Source organism: Linepithema humile, chromosome 3 (genome assembly GCF_040581485.1).
Source record: "Linepithema humile isolate Giens D197 chromosome 3, Lhum_UNIL_v1.0, whole genome shotgun sequence".
NCBI lineage: Eukaryota > Metazoa > Arthropoda > Insecta > Hymenoptera > Formicidae > Linepithema > Linepithema humile.
In genome coordinates this window covers 26,730,105-26,754,190 of record NC_090130.1, presented here as the reverse complement: position 1 = coordinate 26,754,190, position 24,086 = coordinate 26,730,105, and the positions used below count along the sequence as shown (strand labels likewise).

At 33.8% G+C, this 24,086-nt stretch overlaps 1 protein-coding gene and 1 long non-coding RNA gene across 2 annotated transcripts in view; both read left to right on the top strand.

Annotated features, from left to right (window-relative positions):
- Positions 1-1,349: 1,349 nt before the first annotated feature.
- Positions 1,350-24,086, top strand: part of LOC136998921 (uncharacterized) — a 29,309-nt gene continuing 6,572 nt past the window's right edge. Inside the window, exons 1-2 of the long non-coding RNA XR_010889434.1 lie at positions 1,350-2,770; positions 4,595-5,272. This is a non-coding gene — a long non-coding RNA (uncharacterized lncRNA). The remainder of the gene's footprint in view (positions 2,771-4,594; positions 5,273-24,086) is intronic.
- On the top strand, positions 16,974-23,927 carry LOC136998920 (uncharacterized). The gene is made up of 10 exons (XM_067352304.1): positions 16,974-17,503; positions 17,775-18,255; positions 18,527-19,007; positions 19,279-19,759; positions 20,031-20,511; positions 20,783-21,263; positions 21,535-22,015; positions 22,287-22,767; positions 23,039-23,519; positions 23,791-23,927. The coding sequence occupies exons 8-9, from the start codon at positions 22,631-22,633 to the stop codon at positions 23,502-23,504; spliced, it is 603 nt and encodes a 200-aa protein (XP_067208405.1). The 5' UTR covers positions 16,974-17,503; positions 17,775-18,255; positions 18,527-19,007; positions 19,279-19,759; positions 20,031-20,511; positions 20,783-21,263; positions 21,535-22,015; positions 22,287-22,630; the 3' UTR covers positions 23,505-23,519; positions 23,791-23,927.

Below are 24,086 nucleotides of genomic sequence, written 5' to 3'. Positions count from 1 at the left end.
CGTATGTTGTCTTGCGCGCTATCACCTTATTCACATTCTTATTCGAATACGTCACAGAGCAAGCAAAAACTTTTCTTTAATATTCTCCTTGCCGTATTATTCCTCACAATCACAACAGATATTAGATTATTTCCTACAAATAATTGTCGATTTATATTACATCTCATGTACGGGAAGCGCGAAAAACTTGCGAAAGTGGTTTAGGCATAGCATAGCTGCGACGAGTAGTAAGCAAAATCGACTGCGCAATTTTCGATTTCTCTTTGCTGTCGTTGCCTGTTGTGAGAATCAAATAAATCATAGTTTCATACAATCGCGTATTTTTCGAATTTTCCTTTATTATGATATGACAAAGAAAAGCGCGATCGCATGAAACTATGATCCGTTTCATTCTCACAGCAGGCAACAACGATAGAAAGATATCAAAAGTTGCGCAGTCAATTTTGCTACCATTCGTCTTGGCTGATATACCTAAATTATTTTTACAAAATTTCCGTGATTTCCGAAGATGAGAAATAGTATGAATCGGCAACTTTTGTTTGTAGAAAATAATCTTTTAATATCAATTGCAATTACGATTTGAAAAACAATATGATAAGGAGAACGATACAGAGTTATTTCCGCTGCCGTGTGCTTCGCGCGAATGCCGTCGTGCGAATGTGAGCAAATTATTACACGCAAGGACAATAAGTACGCAAGACAACAGCGCGCGCACGCGTCTTAGATCACGAAAAATAATCTTCGACGCTAGTGCCGAAATTACTCACATGTAGTGTTAGGGTTTTGTTTTTGAATTTTGTTTTTTGCGTGTTATTATCTTACCAGAGCAGCAAAAGTTTCTTCGTATCGTACTTTTCACCATATTAATTCTCAAATAGCGATCGCGATACATATTAGAAAATTATTTTCTACAGTAAAATCCCGATTTATATTAATTCACGCACACGAAAAACATGGAAAGTAGTTTAGGTATAGCATAGTCGCGACGGGTTAAGCGAAAAATTAATTACGCTGTTTTCAATTTCTTTTCTATGCCATTGCTCTGCTATGTGTCAAATAGTAGCCTCATGCGCGATCGTGTTTTTCGAGTTTTCCTTTGTCGTTATAACAAAGTGTCGCGCGTTCATAATTAACCGTGTTTTCGCGAGTGAGTGTGGCATAAAAGAGCAGCCATCGATGGATAGTGAGGAGGAGGAAGCCCAGGGGGTATCATGCGACGACGTAGCAACTATAAAGGTATTGTATAATATATAATTTATTATTTATTTATTATCTATTTGAAGAATACTTATCTTAATGATTATGCAGTACTTTTTTCACATGTAATATAACTAACTATATGTATAATATAATATGTACCAAATGTATATTTTAGACTATTTAAAAAGGATTAGAATTTTCAGTAAAATATCTATACTATTTAATATTTATAAATGGCAAATATTTTTTACATGTTTAAAATTTTTAATTATTGCTTTAATTTAAACATTATTTTGTATTTTATAGATCAACGTAGACTACAACTCCACTGTACATCGTGTACCGGTGAGTAAAAATCAAATTATTCTTGTTTTATTAAAGTATTGTTATATTAAAGTAACGGATTTATGAAAATTATGTTAATGAATGTAGATATGTTTAGGAAGTAAAAAGAATTCAAAATTAAAAGTATTAAAAAATATTAAGTAAATACAATATTTCATAGATCTGTTGCTTTAAGATGGATAATCAACGATAAATTAATTGATATTTCACTTTAGAATTCATGCAATTATTTGTCGCTTTATTATATGTATAATGAAGATATACATAAGCTTATAAAACAATCTTTTTTGCTACTTTCATTATTTCGTTATTTTATCATATCATAAAATGTTAACTACAAGATATAAGATTGACTGAAAATTTTAAAATACACACAGAAAGAAAAAAGAGAAAACATAGAAAATGCTTTTTATAAAGTTTTAAGTGAAATATAAAGTTTTTAGTTAAATTTTTCTTTATGGTGTTTTCATACGTTAAATAGAGCTATACTAAGTATACTCTACAAGTCTAAGAAAGAAGGGTTTGTGGATTTATTTATGAAATATTCAGAATGTGCCGATAACGCGTGCGAGAGAGAAAGCGTGGTAGTGAGAGAGAGAGCTCGTAGACTACAGAGCGTATGTAAACAACCCCACCAAACTTCCCCGCGCTGTGAGTAAACAAAATTCCAACGTGCTCTATGTCCTCTCTCTCTCACTACCACGCTTTCTCTCTCGCACGCGTTATCGGCACATTCTTTTCCCCTACTCCTAAATTACCCATCGACACGACCTTATACAAATGAATCCTTGCTCCTGGACTGTTACTATTCGCACGGCGACACTTGAGTGAGGCAAACCGTTCGCGTATCGGTGCGTTATCTCTCCCAACTACCCCCAATTCCTATTACTTCTCACAGTTTTTTCATTTTCCTCCCCCTTTTCTATCGTTACCTGTTGCGTACACGGCAACGTGTCGAACGCATATTCCGTGCGATGAGCGATATTCACGTTTAACTTTTGTCCTAATATAACAAAATACGCGTCGGGAGTGTCGGTTAAAATATCGTATGATTATTATAATATCGTTCCGCCGTAATTTCCCAGTAATATAAAACGCGGAGTGCCGTTTAAAGTGCCGTGCGATTTTTGTATCAACGTCGCGATCGCGTGTGAATACTTTAGAGACCACTGAGAGGAGGAGGAGGCTCAGGAGGAGCATCGGGCACCGGCGGAGCAACTTTACGGTAAATAATAAATCATTCATTTGTTGAAAATATTGTAAATACTCATTATTTTGAATGCAACTATAATCTTGATTTATTTTCGTATTTTATAGATCAACTATGCTGATCAACAGAATGACAACTCTGCTGCTGCGCATCATGTACCGGTGAGTAAAGATCAAATTATCTTTGTTTTAATCAAAGTGAAAGTATCGAAAGTTTTCCTATAATTAAACTAAAATTATTTTATGTAATAATAATCAAATTTTGTTCAATTAACATCTGTTTAATGTGTAATTTCGTATCGGCAGAGTGTTACTTGGTAAATACAAAAAAGACGTACTGACAAGAATGTTATTAATAGCTCTTTTTTGTTGTTAACAATCATATATATTATACATCCTTGGTTCTCGAATGATCACAAAGAATTTTTAATCGCGTTAGACGTTAGAAAAAAAATTTGCAAATTTCTTTAATTATATTGCAGTTAAAATTGATACGAACGCTATAATTCTTTATAATTACATTTTATCTCAAAGTACGTACATAGTTTTTATAATATGTTGGACTGAATATCGTTCAGTATAATTAATCGAGATTGCTAGAATTGTAATTTTGTAATTTATTGTTCTAAAATTTTTGTATTTTTTTATTTGCTGAATTTTTGTATGAACTTTCACGATTGTGCTAGTTTTGTATCTTTCTATACAAGGCAAATTTCTTATTCAACGAACACTTTTAGTTTATGTGATCATCGGAGATTTATTTACGGCATTTTGTAAAAATAAAATTAAAAAAACGATTTGTGGGAAAATATGCGCATGAAAAATCAATAGTTCGATAATTTTATATACGATTGTAGTAATCAGTAACGTGGAATTTTAGAGACGCGCTGATAAAAGTCTCTCAACAATTCACGTAAAATCTTGTACAGCGACTCATTCATTGCATTATTTTGTGCTGTGACTTCGATTTAAAGTATTTCATTGTATAAAAATCAACTTATCTACTTATAGCAGTTATCACTATACAAAAGTTTATAGTTTGCAAAATATGTTAGATTATTGATTGGAAAAGAATAATTGAACGTGTCTCGTCGCTACGCTTTTTGCACTCATATCGAGGAAACTCCGCAATAATTTTGTATTTCATTCAATTTGTAATCACAGTATCCACGGAAAAGAATAATTAATTGTATACATGTATTATTGATAGATATTTGGCTGGCAGTCCCTACATTTATGAATAAACGTTAATCTTACATAAATTAAATATTTATATTGTCCAATCCAAACTTTTAATCTCAGAAATATATAATTAGATTTGTTTAGATTTATGCATTATGTATTAAGACAAACTTTACAGAAAAATTTTTCTTATTACATAATGCACAAATCTAAACAAATCTAGTTAATATATTTCTGAGATTAAAAGTTTGGATTAAACAATAAATATTTAATTTATGTAAGATTAACGTTTATACATTTATTATTTATTGATAAATATTTGGCTGGCAGTCTCTGTACATTTATGAATAAACGTTAAAACGTGAAAACACCATAAAGAAATTTAACTTAAAATTTTATAAAAAGCATTTTCTATGTTTTTTCTTTTTTCTCTCTGTGTGTATTTTAAAATTTTCAGTCAATTTTATATCTCGTAGTTAACATTTTATGATATGATAAAATAACAAAATAAAGAAAGTAGCAAAGAAGATTGTTTTATAAGCTTATGAAATATTGTATTTACTTAATATTTTTTAATACTTTTAATACTGCGCAGTAATTATTTTATAATTATGAAATGTTTCAAACACTAATCTGCATTTATTTTTTTATTTTACAGATCAACTTTGTGCGCGTAATCGGTGCTACAAAATATATTCGTTCCGTCGTATAGTATAACAAAATGCGCGTCGGGAGTGCCGTTAATGCCGAGAGTTATAGCGAATCTATAGATGAACGCATTTTTGCTGTATGACAAATATTGGGACACGATTTTTTTTTACTTTAGGCTTGGCTCAGGGGGGGGAAAGGTCGCTTTCAATCATAAAATCTCCACTACGGCAGGGCAATCTTCGGTTCTACGTGCAGCGCGCTAGTTGTACAGATAGCCGGACTGTCGAAGGTAGTCGAGGACGGCTACCGGAGTTAGTCAAACGCTACCGATTGCTTTTCAGATGTCTTGTATCTAGTCGGTTGATTGCATGACTAATCGCACCTCATCTTCTTCGAGCTTACCTTTGCCCTCTGTTTTGAGAGAATCGTGCCCCAATTGATAAATGTGGTCGTCTGAAACGCGGACGAAATTCGCGCGTAACGTCGCAGCTTGGACAGTTCGGTTCGATTCGCCTGCGATGTCGGGAGTGTCGTTTTAAGTATCGCGCGATTTTCATATTCAGGTACGCATGCGAGCAATGCATGCGCCGCGAACGCGTGTGATTCAGTGTAAGTGCTTCGAAGGACCACTGAGAGGAGGAGGAGGCTCAGGAGGAGCATCGGGCGCCGGCGGAGCAACTTTACGGTAAGCAATAATTCATTTATTTGTTGAAAATATTGTACATTAAAATATTTGAAAGACAAAATATTTACATTAGTTAATATTTATCATTATTAAAATTTATTTGTATATTTTTTTACTTTTTATTTAAATAATTAAACTTTTTTAATAATTTTTTTATTACATATTTGCTTAGAAAACGAATTAAAAGTTCAATGTACTCAATATTTTTTATGATTTCACAAATATTTCATATTGTGAACGCTGCTATAATTTTGATTTATTTCGTGTTTTACAGATCAACTATGCAGATCAACAGAACGACAACTCCGCTGCTGCGCATCGATCGGTGAGTTAGTTTAATTTGTCTTTTATTATTAAGATAATGGATCGAATAATAGTGTGAAAATATATAGACGCGAGACACTTTGCAGGTCGTATAATTTTTATTGCCTTATAGTAGTTATATCAAAGTTTTATTCTCTCGTATTTTTTAAAAGTATTTTGAGTTGTACGTGCATTTGTTTTTAAAAGAACGAAGTATTTATTTTTCTAGTTAATTTATATTAAATTTAATTATGTGTTACCAATATTATTATATATATCTAGAAAAAATACATATTATACTAGATTATAATTATAAAAATTATTAAAAAATATGTAACCTGCAAAATGCGTTGTACATTAAAAAAAAGCAAAGTGTTTCTAATTTTGATTTTGATTGAGCCCGAAGTTGAAACAACTTTCATCAGCCTAATAGCCCTTTGAATGCATATATATTAAATATTAATCATATAATATTAAAAATATAATCATACACCAGAATACTTTAAATAAAATTATAAAAGGTACACTATTTCTTCGATTCATTATCTTAAAATGGATAGGCTAGGACTTAGATGCGTTGATGAATATTTAATCCTGGAATATTTCCTAAATGTATTTCATGATTGACAGATCAGAACAAAATATATTGAATTATTCAGAAAGTTTGTAGAATTTTTTGATGACAGAATTGAAAACAATTTTTATATGTTTATATATCTTTATTTAATAATGTATGCACAAGTTGTTAAAGATGGCCAAAAGTTGTCGAAAACAATGGTGCATATATTACTGAACAAAGATGACTCTAAACATATAAAAATAGTTTTCAATTTTATTATAAAAATTATTACAAATTTTTTAAATAACCTAATATATTTTTATTCTGAATAATGTACTTGTGTTTATATATTTATATATGTTTATATATTTATTTATATTTTTTTTATATAAGAAAAAATAGAAGAAAAAAATATTTAAAAAAAAGATTATACATAAAATAAAAGATAAAACTTGTTAATACATAGAAAAAAAGTATTTGCTGCCGCAGTAAATTTTATATAAGCTATCGTAGCAAAATTTCTTACAGTTGATTATTATTTGAACAGCAAAGAGATTTGTTATAGATAATAATTTTATTTACCGAAATTAGTTTTTAAATCTGCAAATTATATTGCTAATATATAATAAGAAATTTATTTTTATCTTATTATCAAAGTTTGTATTAATAGCGACAATTCATTGCAATAGTAAAATAAATTTATTAAAAATTAATTATTTTGTTGTAACAGCGAATTTTAACTTGTTTTCTCATCTCAAAATTTGTCGATTTTTTGAACAAACCAGATTTGTTGCATATTGAATAATCTGTAAAAGTAGTTACAATAGCGAAATTTTATCGCTAACATATTTAACATGCAATAGCAACAATTATTTTATTGCGATAGCAAAATTCCTTTTCTGTGTGTAAATGTGTACTTTCATTTCTTCCTTCCCTACGGTAAGTGGTTTATTTTTTTATATCTTTCCAGGATTAAATATTATAAATTGGCGTTAAAAAGCAAAAGTAAGAAAATTTTTAAATACATATGTACCACAAATGTATCATAAATTTAAATTAAAAATAAAAAAGAAAATTCTTTTACACAAACGTAAATATATTAATGAATTATGGTATATTTGAAATAATTGATCTAATAAAGAAAGAGTGCATTTTTTATTAACAATTTATTTACAATTTTAAAATATATATTTATTCTTGCTATACGTCAATTTCTTCGCAATCTTTCCTAGCTTACCCATGCATCCGTGGTCCTATGGCTTAACACTAGAACACTAGAACTATCAAAGCGGTCAAAATGACCGGTTTATTCATTTTAGAATAATTATTTAAATTTATATTGTATTTTTTGAGATTTTTTTCTGTGACTTGTGTTGCATTGTGTTAAATAATTTAATTAATTAATGTACTTTTTCTCTTTATCACTTTTTATAAAAAAAGAAAAAAGAAATAGAAGTTGGTATATGTTAATCGTCGGTAGTTCCAGTGTTGATCCCATGGTTGAGCATGGACTTTCGAAATTCGTGGTCCCATTGATGATGGTCGAGCACGGATCTCGAAACATTGATATGATCGAACATTGAACAATGGTCGACTATCAATACAAATTTCGGACGCAACTAGCGGAAACTGAGCCGAGCTCTGCGCTAGCGTCCTGCGAGAAACATCGAGACAATTGCTCTCGGATTTTCGATGCAAATAGCGGTAACTGAGCTGAGCTCTGCGCTAAGCATCACTCGAAAAACGCCGAGGTCGTTATCCTCGGAATTCTCTCAAGTGAGAGATGTCATTTGCGTACACGAAAATGCGTATAACGTGATATTAAATCGATACTTATGAATTAAATCGTTAATCGTTAAATCATTATCTCTATCCGCGTTACTCGGTTTATTTGATTTACACGAGTTTTCAGATATCTACATCTTTTATTATAGGTAGAATTTTCTATTAGATAGAATTGTTTTATTAGGTAGGATTTTTGGATAGGCAAGATTAAATAATTTTATACAAATTTTGTATTCTTTTTATTTCTTTACATCGATAAATTTTGAAACTTCTGCTTTGACAGTGAGTTTGCAGTTTGTCGGTGACAAAGATAATGACAAAACTTCGGGTGAGCAAACAGCAAGATTTTCTTTCGAAAAATGAAAGAAATTTTTTGCGCAAATATAGTATTATATTAAAAGTACAGGCGTTTAGATGTTTAAATGTATAGATAATAATTTTCACGATCGAGATAGTAAAGTTTTCTACCGTTTTATGAGATACTTTGCTCTTTCCAAGTAAAATCTTTTAAATTTTCCATAAATTTTTTTAATGTTTAAACACCTTTATTGACATCTTGATAACAAATAAATTATTATATTAATTTTTATAATTGGAATATTAAGTTCAAAGAAATGATGAAGGTACATCTTCCTTTTATTTAATATTATTTCTATTTTATGTTATTTTGTGTATTGTTTTGGTGAAAAATGAAGAGGGCAATATACAAGGTGTTTCGGTAAAGGTGGGCAATCTCTCGTGGGCATGTAGAACAGATAAAAATAACCTCATAAGTTGCTATAAAATTTTTTTCTACAACGCATCTTCACTGAGATATTTGTTTTCAAAGTTAAAATTTGAGAAGCGTTTTTTTAAAATAACTTTTATATTACTTTGTTTCATTGTCTGTGTGAAGAATTTTAACAGAATAACCCTTCTTATTTTTCACTAATCTTGTGAATTCTTTGAATACTTCCAATAAATCAGATTTGTGTTTTAGAAACGATACAATACGATATCCTGAATAATCGTCTTTGAATAATGTAAAATAGTTTGCACTTTCAATAGAGGTGCAGGGTCGGAATTACGATTTTGTGGCCCCTAAGCTATGATTTTAAAGAGGCCCCCATATTTCTTGAAAATTTAATTTTTGCGATAGTTTGAGCAAAAAAAAAAAAAAAACCTATTGCAGCGGACTTATAGAAATAACAAAACATAATATACAACAATATACATACTTATGTATATACAAATATATATGTCCGCATTTATTGCAACTCACATTACAAACGAATAGTATACAATATCGGGATCCAATTTTATTTAAAACATTCGTTTTCGTGCTTTTCTTATTGCGAAGTCTGTTACAATATCTTCAAATGATAAAGTTCTCAGTTTATCACTCTCTATATATAAAATACTCAAAGAACATAGTTTTCTTTGCAGCATGCTTGCACGACATTCATTTTTTACTCTTTTCAGCCTGCTAAATGATCTTTCTCCAGAGCAATTACTTATCATTAAAGTTAGAAAAATTCGAAATATAGTTTCGACATTTGGAAAAACTGACTGCACATTATCTTTTATTATTATATTATATAAGCTTTGAAAAGTATAGTCTTTTATTTCAAAATAATTTTTTTTTTATATATAAGTGAAAATGTTTTATCTCTTCGCATAAATTTTCATCTATATCATCAGGGTAATTATTTACTAATACTTTTACATTTTCTGTCAATTTGTTGTCTTTTAGATCAAAATTTAGAAGAAATGAAAATTTGTTTGAAATATTTTCATACACTTCAGCTCTTTTCTGTATATTGGTTTCTAAAGCGTCCATAATAGGGATAAAAGATTTTATTCGGAATCGATCTCTAGGAGAAAGATCATCAATATCGAGTGCACTTCCATCATTAATTTGTACTTTTCTAAATCTTCTTCTTTTCTTTACGTTCTTATAATCTATGTCGTCTTTTAATTTTCTTTCGCATTTTGTTCAAATTTATCGAAATCATTTCTGCTTTTTTTTATAAACTCTGATAAATATGCATACATTTTTGAACATATATTTAATGATGTTTGAGGATCTTGTAATATTTTGCTGGTTTTTTGAAACTCTTCTAATATATTATTATATAATATAAGCATAAACATAAATTCAAGTTCTTTTATTTTCTCGTGAATAATAGATGCTTCTCTTTTAGTTTCGCCATTTTCATATTCATTATCTTGAAATGTTTTCAAAGCATCAATAATTAAATCGTAATTTTTTAAAACTGCTCTTGTAGCCTCAACATTTGCTTCCCATCTTGTATCAGAAAGACATTTTGGAATTTCAGAATTGGATCCCAAACTCGATTTTAAAATAGACCATCGTTTTGTCGAAGCAGAAAAAAATATGTATATTTGTTGCAAAATCGCAAAAAAGTTTACTGCATCTATACAACAATTAACTGCAGCGCGTCCAACTAAATTTAACGAATGTCCAGCACAAGGAATATATACAGCATATTTATATTTTTCTAAAATTTTTTGTTGCATACCCTTATATCTTCCTGACATATTGGCTGCGTTATCATAGGATTGTCTTCTACATTTGTTAAAATCAATTTTACACTCATTTATAATATAATTAAATATCAAATTGGCCAAATTTTCTCCAGAATTGTTTTCTATTGATATAAATGTTAAAAATCGTTCGACGGGATAACCATCATGAGGAAATACATATCTTACAATAACAGTTAATTGATCAATATGTGAGTAATCAGGTGTGGAATCAACAGATAAACTAAAATATCCTGCTTTTCTTAAATCTTCAAAAATAGAGTTTCTTACTTTTTCAGCCATTAAATCAATAATTTCATTACATATTGTTTTAGATAAATATGATGGTTTTCCAGAATTCCCATAACGGCTTATATGATCAGCGAGAAATGGATCAAATTGAGCAATTAATTCTAATAATCCAAGAAAATTTCCATTTTGAGGTGAATCAAATTTTTCTTCAGTGCCCCGAAATGGCAATCCTCGTTCTGCCAACGTAGATACGACTGCAACAATACGTTGAAGTACTTGCCTCCAATATTTTTGTTCTTTTATAATTTGTTTTTCTAATTTTGTATTTAAAGTAGATTCACCTTTCCTTGTTAAATATGTGAGTAAAGCTGCTCTATGACAATTTAAATTCTCATGTTGTTTAATTACAATGGAGTTCCGCCAATCATTAAAGCCATTATTGGCTAAGGTGCAGTTTGAATTTGAAAAAAGCTTGCATACAAAACAATAAACACATCCAGTTGATGGAGAATACACTAACCATTCTCGACTATATTTTTCGCCATTAATTTTTGTGGAATAGAAAAGCCCTCGAGAGCAATATCTTGCTTGATTTTTATATATCTGTTTGGATTTTTCAAATGAATCCTGCCAGTTTTGGCAATCAGCAGGTCCTTTTTGAACCCAAAATGAAATATCATCCTTAGTTAAAGTATTCCATAGACCGACATCACTATATTTTGTATTGATATTTTCTTGAGAACTTCTTATTTTATAGTCTAAAATATTATAATCAAATATAGTTTTCTTTTTTTTTAAACGGATATAGATCAAAGAAATCTTGAATGAAAAAACGAATGCAAATTTCCGTTCTTATATATAATTTTTAGAAAATATGAATACTATAAAATAAATGCAAATATAAATGTGAATAACGTTCAGTTCGTATTTTGTTCAATTTGTTCAAAAGATGATAAAAAAAAAAATATATATATATATATATATATTTGTAACTTATATGTGAATATATCACATATTTATATTTGTTATTGTTTGAAGAAAAAATCGTATATTGTTTTTTATTCTCGTGTTTATTATTCATAATTAAATTATTATTATATTGTTATTAATTATTATAATATTATTATTTACAATAAAAATTAAGTATAAAATAAAAAAGTTACAGAATAATGCTAATTGGAAATCATTTTAAAGAAATAGAACAAAAAATCGAATAAATAAAATCTGAATAAATTTAGCGATAATAATTATTAGCTTTGTAAATCATGCTTTTTATAACTATAATAATAATAATTTTTCAAATAAAATTTGAATAGAATGTTTTATTATATTAATAATTACAATAAAATTTGCATAATTACTATATTGTTTGACATTTTTGCTTTTATTGCATGTAAATGCAAACACTAACTTTAATTGAAAGCGAAAGTTAACAGATGAAAAGAAATGAGTAAAGCATGAACGTGGATATGCCTATTTATTCGCATTTATATTGTTTGTTTGTTGTTTATTTTTTAGTATATAACTATCTTGAGAAATAATAGGAGAAACAGCTTCTGTTCTGCAGTCTGCAGTTTCAGAATTAGACGCAGTATCTGTAGGAATATTTGTAGACATATCTGTAGAAATAGTTGGTACGTCAGGTTGACTCCTAATAAATAAATCCTCCTTCATGTATTCTCCTTCTGGTATTTTAAAATAACTATTAATTTGAGGTAAATTAGATAATTTAGCTTCTAATAACTTCTTCTTCTTCCTCTTTTGATATCCACTTGCAAAACTTCTTTTCATTTTTAATTAAAAATTTTAAATAAAACTTGAACCAGCACGGAAGTAAATCAGAAATAAACTGTTGTCTACGTCAGAGAAGCATTCAAGCGACCTAGCTATTCTGATATCGGAGACAATTGAACATAAAAACAATTGCAGGTATGGTACGTCAGACCACAGATGTATCATGCCGTCTTCATAGTTACAAATAAAGAGTTTCCGATATATGTATATACAGGGTGTCTGGCAATAATCGCCCCACCGGTCATATACAGGTAGAGGAGGTCAAATCGAGTAGAAAAGTCCTTTACCATTTTTTAATTTTCATAATAAGTACTGAGTAATTAACGAAAAAAGATCGGCGAATCCGCGCGAGTAAAGCGCGCGCGGTGAGAAGGACGTCCCACTGCTACGCGATCACTAGGACACAAGGATCTAGCGTTACGCGCCGCTCGTATGTTGCCATTGTCATTTGTAGAGCGCTCCTCCCAACGCTTCATCGCGCGCCTAGTGATCGCATAGCAGTGGGATGTCCTTCTCACCGCGCGCGCTTTACTCGCGCGGATTCGCCGATCTTTTTTCGTTAATTACTCAGTACTTATTATGAAAATTAAAAAATGGTAAAGGACTTTTCTACTCGATTTGACCTCCTCTACCTGTATATGACCGGTGGGGCGATTATTGCCAGACACCCTGTATATCTATATTATATATATATTTTTTTTAGCTATAATAGGAAAACCCGAAAAAAAGAAAATAAAAGAAAGGAGATATATAATTTTGTAATTTACGGCTTTTCGCAAAAAAATATTGTAATAAATTATTTTTTGTTGTGATAAATATAAAAAACATAATTGATAAAAAAGGCTATAACAATAAAAAATAATTTTTTATTATTTGAATAATTTTTTGCTGTTATTATTTTATTAACAATTTTATTAACAAAAAATACATTTTTTTTTATTTTTTCTATATTAAGGAGGCCTCCTTATAATGTGAAGCCCCTAAGCTGTAGCTTATTTAGCTTATGTGTAGATCCGGCACTGTAGAGGTGACTAATATTGGACCACATAAATCGCTGAAGATTCGTTCACAAGATTTTCCGTGCATGTAACTTCTTGTTTTTGTAAAAGATTGACAATGCTGTTTTTCATATATACATGCTTCACATAAAAATTGATGTTGAGAAGTAAATTTTATTTTATTCAAAGCTCCTTCATTGATTAATTTTTATAAGGAACGTTGATTGATATGTCTTTCATGCCAATCTTTTATGCCATAGTTTAAAATCATTTTTCTGGACGGTATTTACTTCAAGATTCGAAATTGTTCGAAACTGCATTATTATTCTGTTAAAATTCTTCTTTTACAATCTTCATTTCTCTCTTTGTAAGTATTCCTTCAGAAAATAAATTCTTCTTTAGCTCTGGAACATAAAGTACATTTTCAATTATTGAATCATGCCATTTATTGTTTATAAGTTTTTGAATTTTAATTATTCCAGTTCCTTTGACGTCTAATTGTCGATTGTCTCCAAGTGAAACTTTTACATTTTTCATTGTTTCATCAAGTGTATTAAAGAAATCACGACGATATGACATATGTTTTGAAGATCCACTATCTATAATCCAAACATCTTCAGTTTTAATATGCATATCTTTTTCTTCTTTACTTACAGTAAAAGCTGAAAAATTGCTTTGTTGTTTTTCTTTCGACGAATCTTGTTTAGTTTCACGTAATTTTTTCGAAACCTTACATTCAGATGCATAATGTCCTTTCTTTTAACAATTATAGCACATAATTGGATTTCTTATTAAATCCTGATTTTTGATTCTTTGAAACTTTATCGCCTTCTTTAGTTTTTGACAATGCGATCAATGCATTTTCTTTTTGTTCGTTGGAAGTTAGAAAAGCCTCTTCATCTAGTAAACGTGTTGTCAAATTAATAAGTGTTTGTTTATCTTCTGATGTAGATAACCAAGCTTGTCTGAAGTTTCTATATTTAATTGGAATAGTTCCGATGATTTTCGTGATAATTGCTGTATCACTAATCAGTTCACTAATAGTCCTTGATTTGACGTGCAAGATTTTCAACTTTTGCAACGTGTTGCAAATTGCGACAGTGTCTGTTGAATTCATTACATATTGATGAAAATGTTCATGCACTAACATTTTATTCAATTCACTTTTCTGCTCATAAATTGAATCTAATTTGTCGACTATTTCTTTTGAAGTCTGACAATTTTCGATTAAAGTGATTTGAGTAACCTCAAGAGTAGATGTGAGAATGAACATAGCAGTTGCATCATCTTTTAACCATTCTTGTTTTTCCGCAGGACGATCATTATTCGGTTTTAATGCAACTCCTGTCGCAATTTCATAAAGTCCTTTTGCTCTTAAAGCACATTTTATTTGAAATTTCCATTGATGATAACTACTTCCATTAAATTTGATAACATAAAGTGTTTTTAATTTCTCTGCCATTTTCTTTAATTTAATTTTGATTGAATGAAACAGATTCGACGATTTACAATTGAGTCACTTTAGATGAGAAATAATCCACTATCTTCTCACTTTTTTGAATTCGTTTAGACAATGTTAAAAAATGTTTTTGATAATCAATGCGCACGACGCACTCGATTGCGCACACGATTTAACGCGGAAGATCGATTTACGAAAACTGATTTCGCGGACTTATTATTTCACTAAGCCACAGTTTACCAACGTTCTGTGCCCATTACCTTTTGAATCAAATGTGAAATAATATATATTCGATCGTTTAACCTTTTTAATTAATCAATTGAAAATACAAAGATCATGAGAAGAAGAATTATTATTATATATCGTAATCAAGGTGATAACAATATTTCAATAAATATGTTTATAGTGAAAATAAAATAAGTACTTGATTTTAAATGTAAATTATAATAATTTACTCCAATACTTTCTAAATATCTACCGATATTAGAAATATCTTTCTAAATATTATAGCTATTGATTGATAGCTTTTATTGTTATGAGCTTCCGCGTTCAGGATTTTCATTCCGGTGTTACTTATTCTAATTACGTTTTACGTATATTTAGATATGTTTATTATTAACGAATCGTTTTAGATCATTTTATTAGCTATTGCTAAAATTATATTTTTTCCAGATTGCAAGGTATTAATAATTCTTAAATCAAATAAAATCAATAAGGAGCGTAAAGAGCCACAATGCTAGATTTTCGTGCAAAGGTGATGATATATTCATTAAAAATGTTTACAAACGTTTCAGCCTGCCATCAGGCCTTCTTCAATGTACAAAATAAGAAACAATAAAATATAAAATTCGCTCGCAATAATTAAATAATTAAAAGATGTAAAAGACGTATTTGCAATCCTTTATCGACCATATTGTTGTTCGTTAATAAATTAGATAGGACTGCAATAGATGCAAAAAAATACAATAATAGTTAAAATAAATAAAATAAAAAGAAGGTAAAATTAAGAAAAGAGATAAACGTACTTGTATTAATTACATGATAGAGAAGCGCTCGCCCAAGTAGAAGGAACGAGATGGAAAAGTTAAGACCAGATGTCTTTACATGTTGAACTTGAATATTTTAGTGATCGTAATTTGTTAGAGAAAATCAGAAATTCCAATTGACGGTAGAAAGGGAGAAAGGGGGGGAGAGAAAGAAGTCAATAGGGAAGGAGAAAGATGGGGGTAAAAGGAAATTGGTAGAGGAAAAAGGAGGAAAAAAAAATTTATAGAGGAGGAAATAAATTAATAATCGGGAGATAGGCATCAGGTAAATGATCCGTGTCGTTTTGATTATTGAGCCCTGCATTTTGTCTTTTAATAAAGACCATTTTAGAAATCAGTCTTTTCGGATAAGAGGGTTCACCGTCCAATATCTTAACATTATTCCAATCAAAATCATGGGAAGAATCAATTCTGTGTTTGGAAATGACAGAAGAAGAACAGCTCTTCTTATTAATGTCGTTTTTATGTTCTTTTATTCTGGTGTTAAGTTGTCTTTTCGTCTGTCCAACATAAGTCATATTACAATTAATAATTCTTCCCTCCCATGGGTACACCTTGTCGTGGTGGGAGGGCTTAGTATCCTTCAAGATGGTGGTTTATCCTTAAGGATTTAAAGGGTAAACCATCCTGAAGGAGAAGCTAACGTACCCTCGACACAGCATTGCCACGAATCGATCAATGGCTCTTATGTGGCGAGCGCATGTAATGCATTGAAATGATTATAACAATTGGGCCCTAGCAAATTATCTTTAAAGTGATTGAATTTATTTAATGTAATGTAATATTTTACTTCTACAATAATATTTTATTCCTTGAAAAGCAAATAATTTCAATTCTTCCAACTTACAATAAAGTTAAATTAAAGTTTTTACTGAATATTTACTAAAAAGTTAGTTTTTCCTCAATGTATAAGAATTTGATTAAAAATTATGGGAAATAAAGGAAAAAATTAATATGTACAATAATTTTATTCATAAAATACTAAGTTTAACACATTATTAATCTGAACTCAATTTTGTATTTTACAGATCAACTCCGCTCTTGTCCGTTGCGTATGATGGATGGCAACCGCTACGGCTATGGCTACGGCTGCGGCTACGGTTACGGCTACGGCTATGGCTACGGCAAGGGCTGCCGGCAACGGTTGCGGCTGCGGCTACGGCTGGTGCCTACGAATGCGGCTGCGGCTACGGTTGGGCTAGGCTACATAGCTACGGGCCACTCTATAATTCGTCGCTAATGCTGGACATTAGCGACTTATTGAAGAATGGCCCTGCGGCCACGCCTATGTCAATGATCAAGTTTGCGGACGCGTCTACGCCCACGCCGTCGCCAAAGCGCACGCCAGCCCCCAACGCCGTAGTCTACGCTAATGCTAAAACCTACGCCAACGCCAAAGCCTACGCCAACACCAATTCCTACGCCATCGTCAACGCCCACGCCCACGCTGACGCTAACGTCAACACCAACGCCAATAAAATATACGAGGCCTAACGAATCATCTTTCAGGTAATTGCATTTATTTATTAATAGGTATTTTAGTATCATAATAATATTTTTTTCCTTGAAAAGCAAATAATTTCAATTCTTTCAACTTACAATGAAGTTAAATTAAAGTTTTTACTGAATATTTACTAAAAAATTAGTTTTTTCTCAATGTATAAGAATTTGATTAAAAATTATGGGAAATAAAGAAAAAATTTAATATGTACAATAATTTTATTTATAAAATACTAAGTTTAACACATTATTAATCTGAACTCGATTTTGTATTTTACAGATCAACTCCGCTCTTGTCCGTTGCGTATGATGGATGGCAACCGCTACGGCTATGGCTACGGCTGCGGCTACGGTTACGGCTACGGCTATGGCTACGGCAAGGGCTGCCGGCAACGGTTGCGGCTGCGGCTACGGCTGGTGCCTACGAATGCGGCTGCGGCTACGGTTGGGCTAGGCTACATAGCTACGGGCCACTCTATAATTCGTCGCTAATGCTGGACATTAGCGACTTATTGAAGAATGGCCCTGCGGCCACGCCTATGTCAATGATCAAGTTTGCGGACGCGTCTACGCCCACGCCGTCGCCAAAGCGCACGCCAGCCCCCAACGCCGTAGTCTACGCTAATGCTAAAACCTACGCCAACGCCAAAGCCTACGCCAACACCAACTCCTACGCCATCGTCAACGCCCACGCCCACGCTGACGCTAACGTCAACACCAACGCCAATAAAATATACGAGGCCTAACGAATCATCTTTCAGGTAATTGCATTTATTTATTAATAGGTATTTTAGTATCATAATAATATTTTTTTCCTTGAAAAGCAAATAATTTCAATTCTTTCAACTTACAATGAAGTTAAATTAAAGTTTTTACTGAATATTTACTAAAAAATTAGTTTTTTCTCAATGTATAAGAATTTGATTAAAAATTATGGGAAATAAAGAAAAAATTTAATATGTACAATAATTTTATTTATAAAATACTAAGTTTAACACATTATTAATCTGAACTCGATTTTGTATTTTACAGATCAACTCCGCTCTTGTCCGTTGCGTATGATGGATGGCAACCGCTACGGCTATGGCTACGGCTGCGGCTACGGTTACGGCTACGGTTACGGCTACGGCAAGGGCTGCCGGCAACGGTTGCGGCTGCGGCTACGGCTGGTGCCTACGAATGCGGCTGCGGCTACGGTTGGGCTAGGCTACATAGCTACGGGCCACTCTATAATTCGTCGCTAATGCTGGACATTAGCGACTTATTGAAGAATGGCCCTGCGGCCACGCCTATGTCAATGATCAAGTTTGCGGACGCGTCTACGCCCACGCCGTCGCCAAAGCGCACGCCAGCCCCCAACGCCGTAGTCTACGCTAATGCTAAAACCTACGCCAACGCCAAAGCCTACGCCAACACCAACTCCTACGCCATCGTCAACGCCCACGCCCACGCTGACGCTAACGTCAACACCAACGCCAATAAAATATACGAGGCCTAACGAATCATCTTTCAGGTAATTGCATTTATTTATTAATAAGTATTTTAGTATCATAATAATATTTTTTTCCTTGAAAAGCAAATAATTTCAATTCTTTCAACTTACAATGAAGTTAAATTAAAGTTTTTACTGAATATTTACTAAAAAATTAGTTTTTTCTCAATGTATAAGAATTTGATTAAAAATTATGGGAAATAAAGAAAAAATTTAATATGTACAATAATTTTATTTATAAAATACTAAGTTTAACACATTATTAATCTGAACTCGATTTTGTATTTTACAGATCAACTCCGCTCTTGTCCGTTGCGTATGATGGATGGCAACCGCTACGGCTATGGCTACGGCTGCGGCTACGGTTACGGCTACGGCTATGGCTACGGCAAGGGCTGCCGGCAACGGTTGCGGCTGCGGCTACGGCTGGTGCCTACGAATGCGGCTGCGGCTACGGTTGGGCTAGGCTACATAGCTACGGGCCACTCTATAATTCGTCGCTAATGCTGGACATTAGCGACTTATTGAAGAATGGCCCTGCGGCCACGCCTATGTCAATGATCAAGTTTGCGGACGCGTCTACGCCCACGCCGTCGCCAAAGCGCACGCCAGCCCCCAACGCCGTAGTCTACGCTAATGCTAAAACCTACGCCAACGCCAAAGCCTACGCCAACACCAACTCCTACGCCATCGTCAACGCCCACGCCCACGCTGACGCTAACGTCAACACCAACGCCAATAAAATATACGAGGCCTAACGAATCATCTTTCAGGTAATTGCATTTATTTATTAATAGGTATTTTAGTATCATAATAATATTTTTTTCCTTGAAAAGCAAATAATTTCAATTCTTTCAACTTACAATGAAGTTAAATTAAAGTTTTTACTGAATATTTACTAAAAAATTAGTTTTTTCTCAATGTATAAGAATTTGATTAAAAATTATGGGAAATAAAGAAAAAATTTAATATGTACAATAATTTTATTTATAAAATACTAAGTTTAACACATTATTAATCTGAACTCGATTTTGTATTTTACAGATCAACTCCGCTCTTGTCCGTTGCGTATGATGGATGGCAACCGCTACGGCTATGGCTACGGCTGCGGCTACGGTTACGGCTACGGCTATGGCTACGGCAAGGGCTGCCGGCAACGGTTGCGGCTGCGGCTACGGCTGGTGCCTACGAATGCGGCTGCGGCTACGGTTGGGCTAGGCTACATAGCTACGGGCCACTCTATAATTCGTCGCTAATGCTGGACATTAGCGACTTATTGAAGAATGGCCCTGCGGCCACGCCTATGTCAATGATCAAGTTTGCGGACGCGTCTACGCCCACGCCGTCGCCAAAGCGCACGCCAGCCCCCAACGCCGTAGTCTACGCTAATGCTAAAACCTACGCCAACGCCAAAGCCTACGCCAACACCAACTCCTACGCCATCGTCAACGCCCACGCCCACGCTGACGCTAACGTCAACACCAACGCCAATAAAATATACGAGGCCTAACGAATCATCTTTCAGGTAATTGCATTTATTTATTAATAGGTATTTTAGTATCATAATAATATTTTTTTCCTTGAAAAGCAAATAATTTCAATTCTTTCAACTTACAATGAAGTTAAATTAAAGTTTTTACTGAATATTTACTAAAAAATTAGTTTTTTCTCAATGTATAAGAATTTGATTAAAAATTATGGGAAATAAAGAAAAAATTTAATATGTACAATAATTTTATTTATAAAATACTAAGTTTAACACATTATTAATCTGAACTCGATTTTGTATTTTACAGATCAACTCCGCTCTTGTCCGTTGCGTATGATGGATGGCAACCGCTACGGCTATGGCTACGGCTGCGGCTACGGTTACGGCTACGGCTATGGCTACGGCAAGGGCTGCCGGCAACGGTTGCGGCTGCGGCTACGGCTGGTGCCTACGAATGCGGCTGCGGCTACGGTTGGGCTAGGCTACATAGCTACGGGCCACTCTATAATTCGTCGCTAATGCTGGACATTAGCGACTTATTGAAGAATGGCCCTGCGGCCACGCCTATGTCAATGATCAAGTTTGCGGACGCGTCTACGCCCACGCCGTCGCCAAAGCGCACGCCAGCCCCCAACGCCGTAGTCTACGCTAATGCTAAAACCTACGCCAACGCCAAAGCCTACGCCAACACCAACTCCTACGCCATCGTCAACGCCCACGCCCACGCTGACGCTAACGTCAACACCAACGCCAATAAAATATACGAGGCCTAACGAATCATCTTTCAGGTAATTGCATTTATTTATTAATAAGTATTTTAGTATCATAATAATATTTTTTTCCTTGAAAAGCAAATAATTTCAATTCTTTCAACTTACAATGAAGTTAAATTAAAGTTTTTACTGAATATTTACTAAAAAATTAGTTTTTTCTCAATGTATAAGAATTTGATTAAAAATTATGGGAAATAAAGAAAAAATTTAATATGTACAATAATTTTATTTATAAAATACTAAGTTTAACACATTATTAATCTGAACTGGATTTTGTATTTTACAGATCAACTCCGCTCTTGTCCGTTGCGTATGATGGATGGCAACCGCTACGGCTATGGCTACGGCTGCGGCTACGGTTACGGCTACGGCTATGGCTACGGCAAGGGCTGCCGGCAACGGTTGCGGCTGCGGCTACGGCTGGTGCCTACGAATGCGGCTGCGGCTACGGTTGGGCTAGGCTACATAGCTACGGGCCACTCTATAATTCGTCGCTAATGCTGGACATTAGCGACTTATTGAAGAATGGCCCTGCGGCCACGCCTATGTCAATGATCAAGTTTGCGGACGCGTCTACGCCCACGCCGTCGCCAAAGCGCACGCCAGCCCCCAACGCCGTAGTCTACGCTAATGCTAAAACCTACGCCAACGCCAAAGCCTACGCCAACACCAACTCCTACGCCATCGTCAACGCCCACGCCCACGCTGACGCTAACGTCAACACCAACGCCAATAAAATATACGAGGCCTAACGAATCATCTTTCAGGTAATTGCATTTATTTATTAATAGGTATTTTAGTATCATAATAATATTTTTTTCCTTGAAAAGCAAATAATTTCAATTCTTTCAACTTACAATGAAGTTAAATTAAAGTTTTTACTGAATATTTACTAAAAAATTAGTTTTTTCTCAATGTATAAGAATTTGATTAAAAATTATGGGAAATAAAGAAAAAATTTAATATGTACAATAATTTTATTTATAAAATACTAAGTTTAACACATTATTAATCGGAACTCGATTTTGTATTTTACAGATCAACTCCGCTCTTGTCCGTTGCGTATGATGGATGGCAACCGCTACGGCTATGGCTACGGCTGCGGCTACGGTTACGGCTACGGCTATGGCTACGGCAAGGGCTGCCGGCAACGGTTGCGGCTGCGGCTACGGCTGGTGCCTACGAATGCGGCTGCGGCTACGGTTGGGCTAGGCTACATAGCTACGGGCCACTCTATAATTCGTCGCTAATGCTGGACATTAGCGACTTATTGAAGAATGGCCCTGCGGCCACGCCTATGTCAATGATCAAGTTTGCGGACGCGTCTACGCCCACGCCGTCGCCAAAGCGCACGCCAGCCCCCAACGCCGTAGTCTACGCTAATGCTAAAACCTACGCCAACGCCAAAGCCTACGCCAACACCAACTCCTACGCCATCGTCAACGCCCACGCCCACGCTGACGCTAACGTCAACACCAACGCCAATAAAATATACGAGGCCTAACGAATCATCTTTCAGGTAATTGCATTTATTTATTAATAGGTATTTTAGTATCATAATAATATTTTTTTCCTTGAAAAGCAAATAATTTCAATTCTTTCAACTTACAATGAAGTTAAATTAAAGTTTTTACTGAATATTTACTAAAAAATTAGTTTTTTCTCAATGTATAAGAATTTGATTAAAAATTATGGGAAATAAAGAAAAAATTTAATATGTACAATAATTTTATTTATAAAATACTAAGTTTAACACATTATTAATCTGAACTCGATTTTGTATTTTACAGATCAACTCCGCTCTTGTCCGTTGCGTATGATGGATGGCAACCGCTACGGCTATGGCTACGGCTGCGGCTACGGTTACGGCTACGGCTATGGCTACGGCAAGGGCTGCCGGCAACGGTTGCGGCTGCGGCTACGGCTGGTGCCTACGAATGCGGCTGCGGCTACGGTTGGGCTAGGCTACATAGCTACGGGCCACTCTATAATTCGTCGCTAATGCTGGACATTAGCGACTTATTGAAGAATGGCCCTGCGGCCACGCCTATGTCAATGATCAAGTTTGCGGACGCGTCTACGCCCACGCCGTCGCCAAAGCGCACGCCAGCCCCCAACGCCGTAGTCTACGCTAATGCTAAAACCTACGCCAACGCCAAAGCCTACGCCAACACCAACTCCTACGCCATCGTCAACGCCCACGCCCACGCTGACGCTAACGTCAACACCAACGCCAATAAAATATACGAGGCCTAACGAATCATCTTTCAGGTAATTGCATTTATTTATTAATAGGTATTTTAGTATCATAATAATATTTTTTTCCTTGAAAAGCAAATAATTTCAATTCTTTCAACTTACAATGAAGTTAAATTAAAGTTTTTACTGAATATTTACTAAAAAATTAGTTTTTTCTCAATGTATAAGAATTTGATTAAAAATTATGGGAAATAAAGAAAAAATTTAATATGTACAATAATTTTATTTATAAAATACTAAGTTTAACACATTATTAATCTGAACTCGATTTTGTATTTTACAGATCAACTCCGCTCTTGTCCGTTGCGTATGATGGATGGCAACCGCTACGGCTATGGCTACGGCTGCGGCTACGGTTACGGCTACGGCTATGGCTACGGCAAGGGCTGCCGGCAACGGTTGCGGCTGCGGCTACGGCTGGTGCCTACGAATGCGGCTGCGGCTATGGTTGGGCTAGGCTACATAGCTACGGGCCACTCTATAATTCGTCGCTAATGCTGGACATTAGCGACTTATTGAAGAATGGCCCTGCGGCCACGCCTATGTCAATGATCAAGTTTGCGGACGCGTCTACGCCCA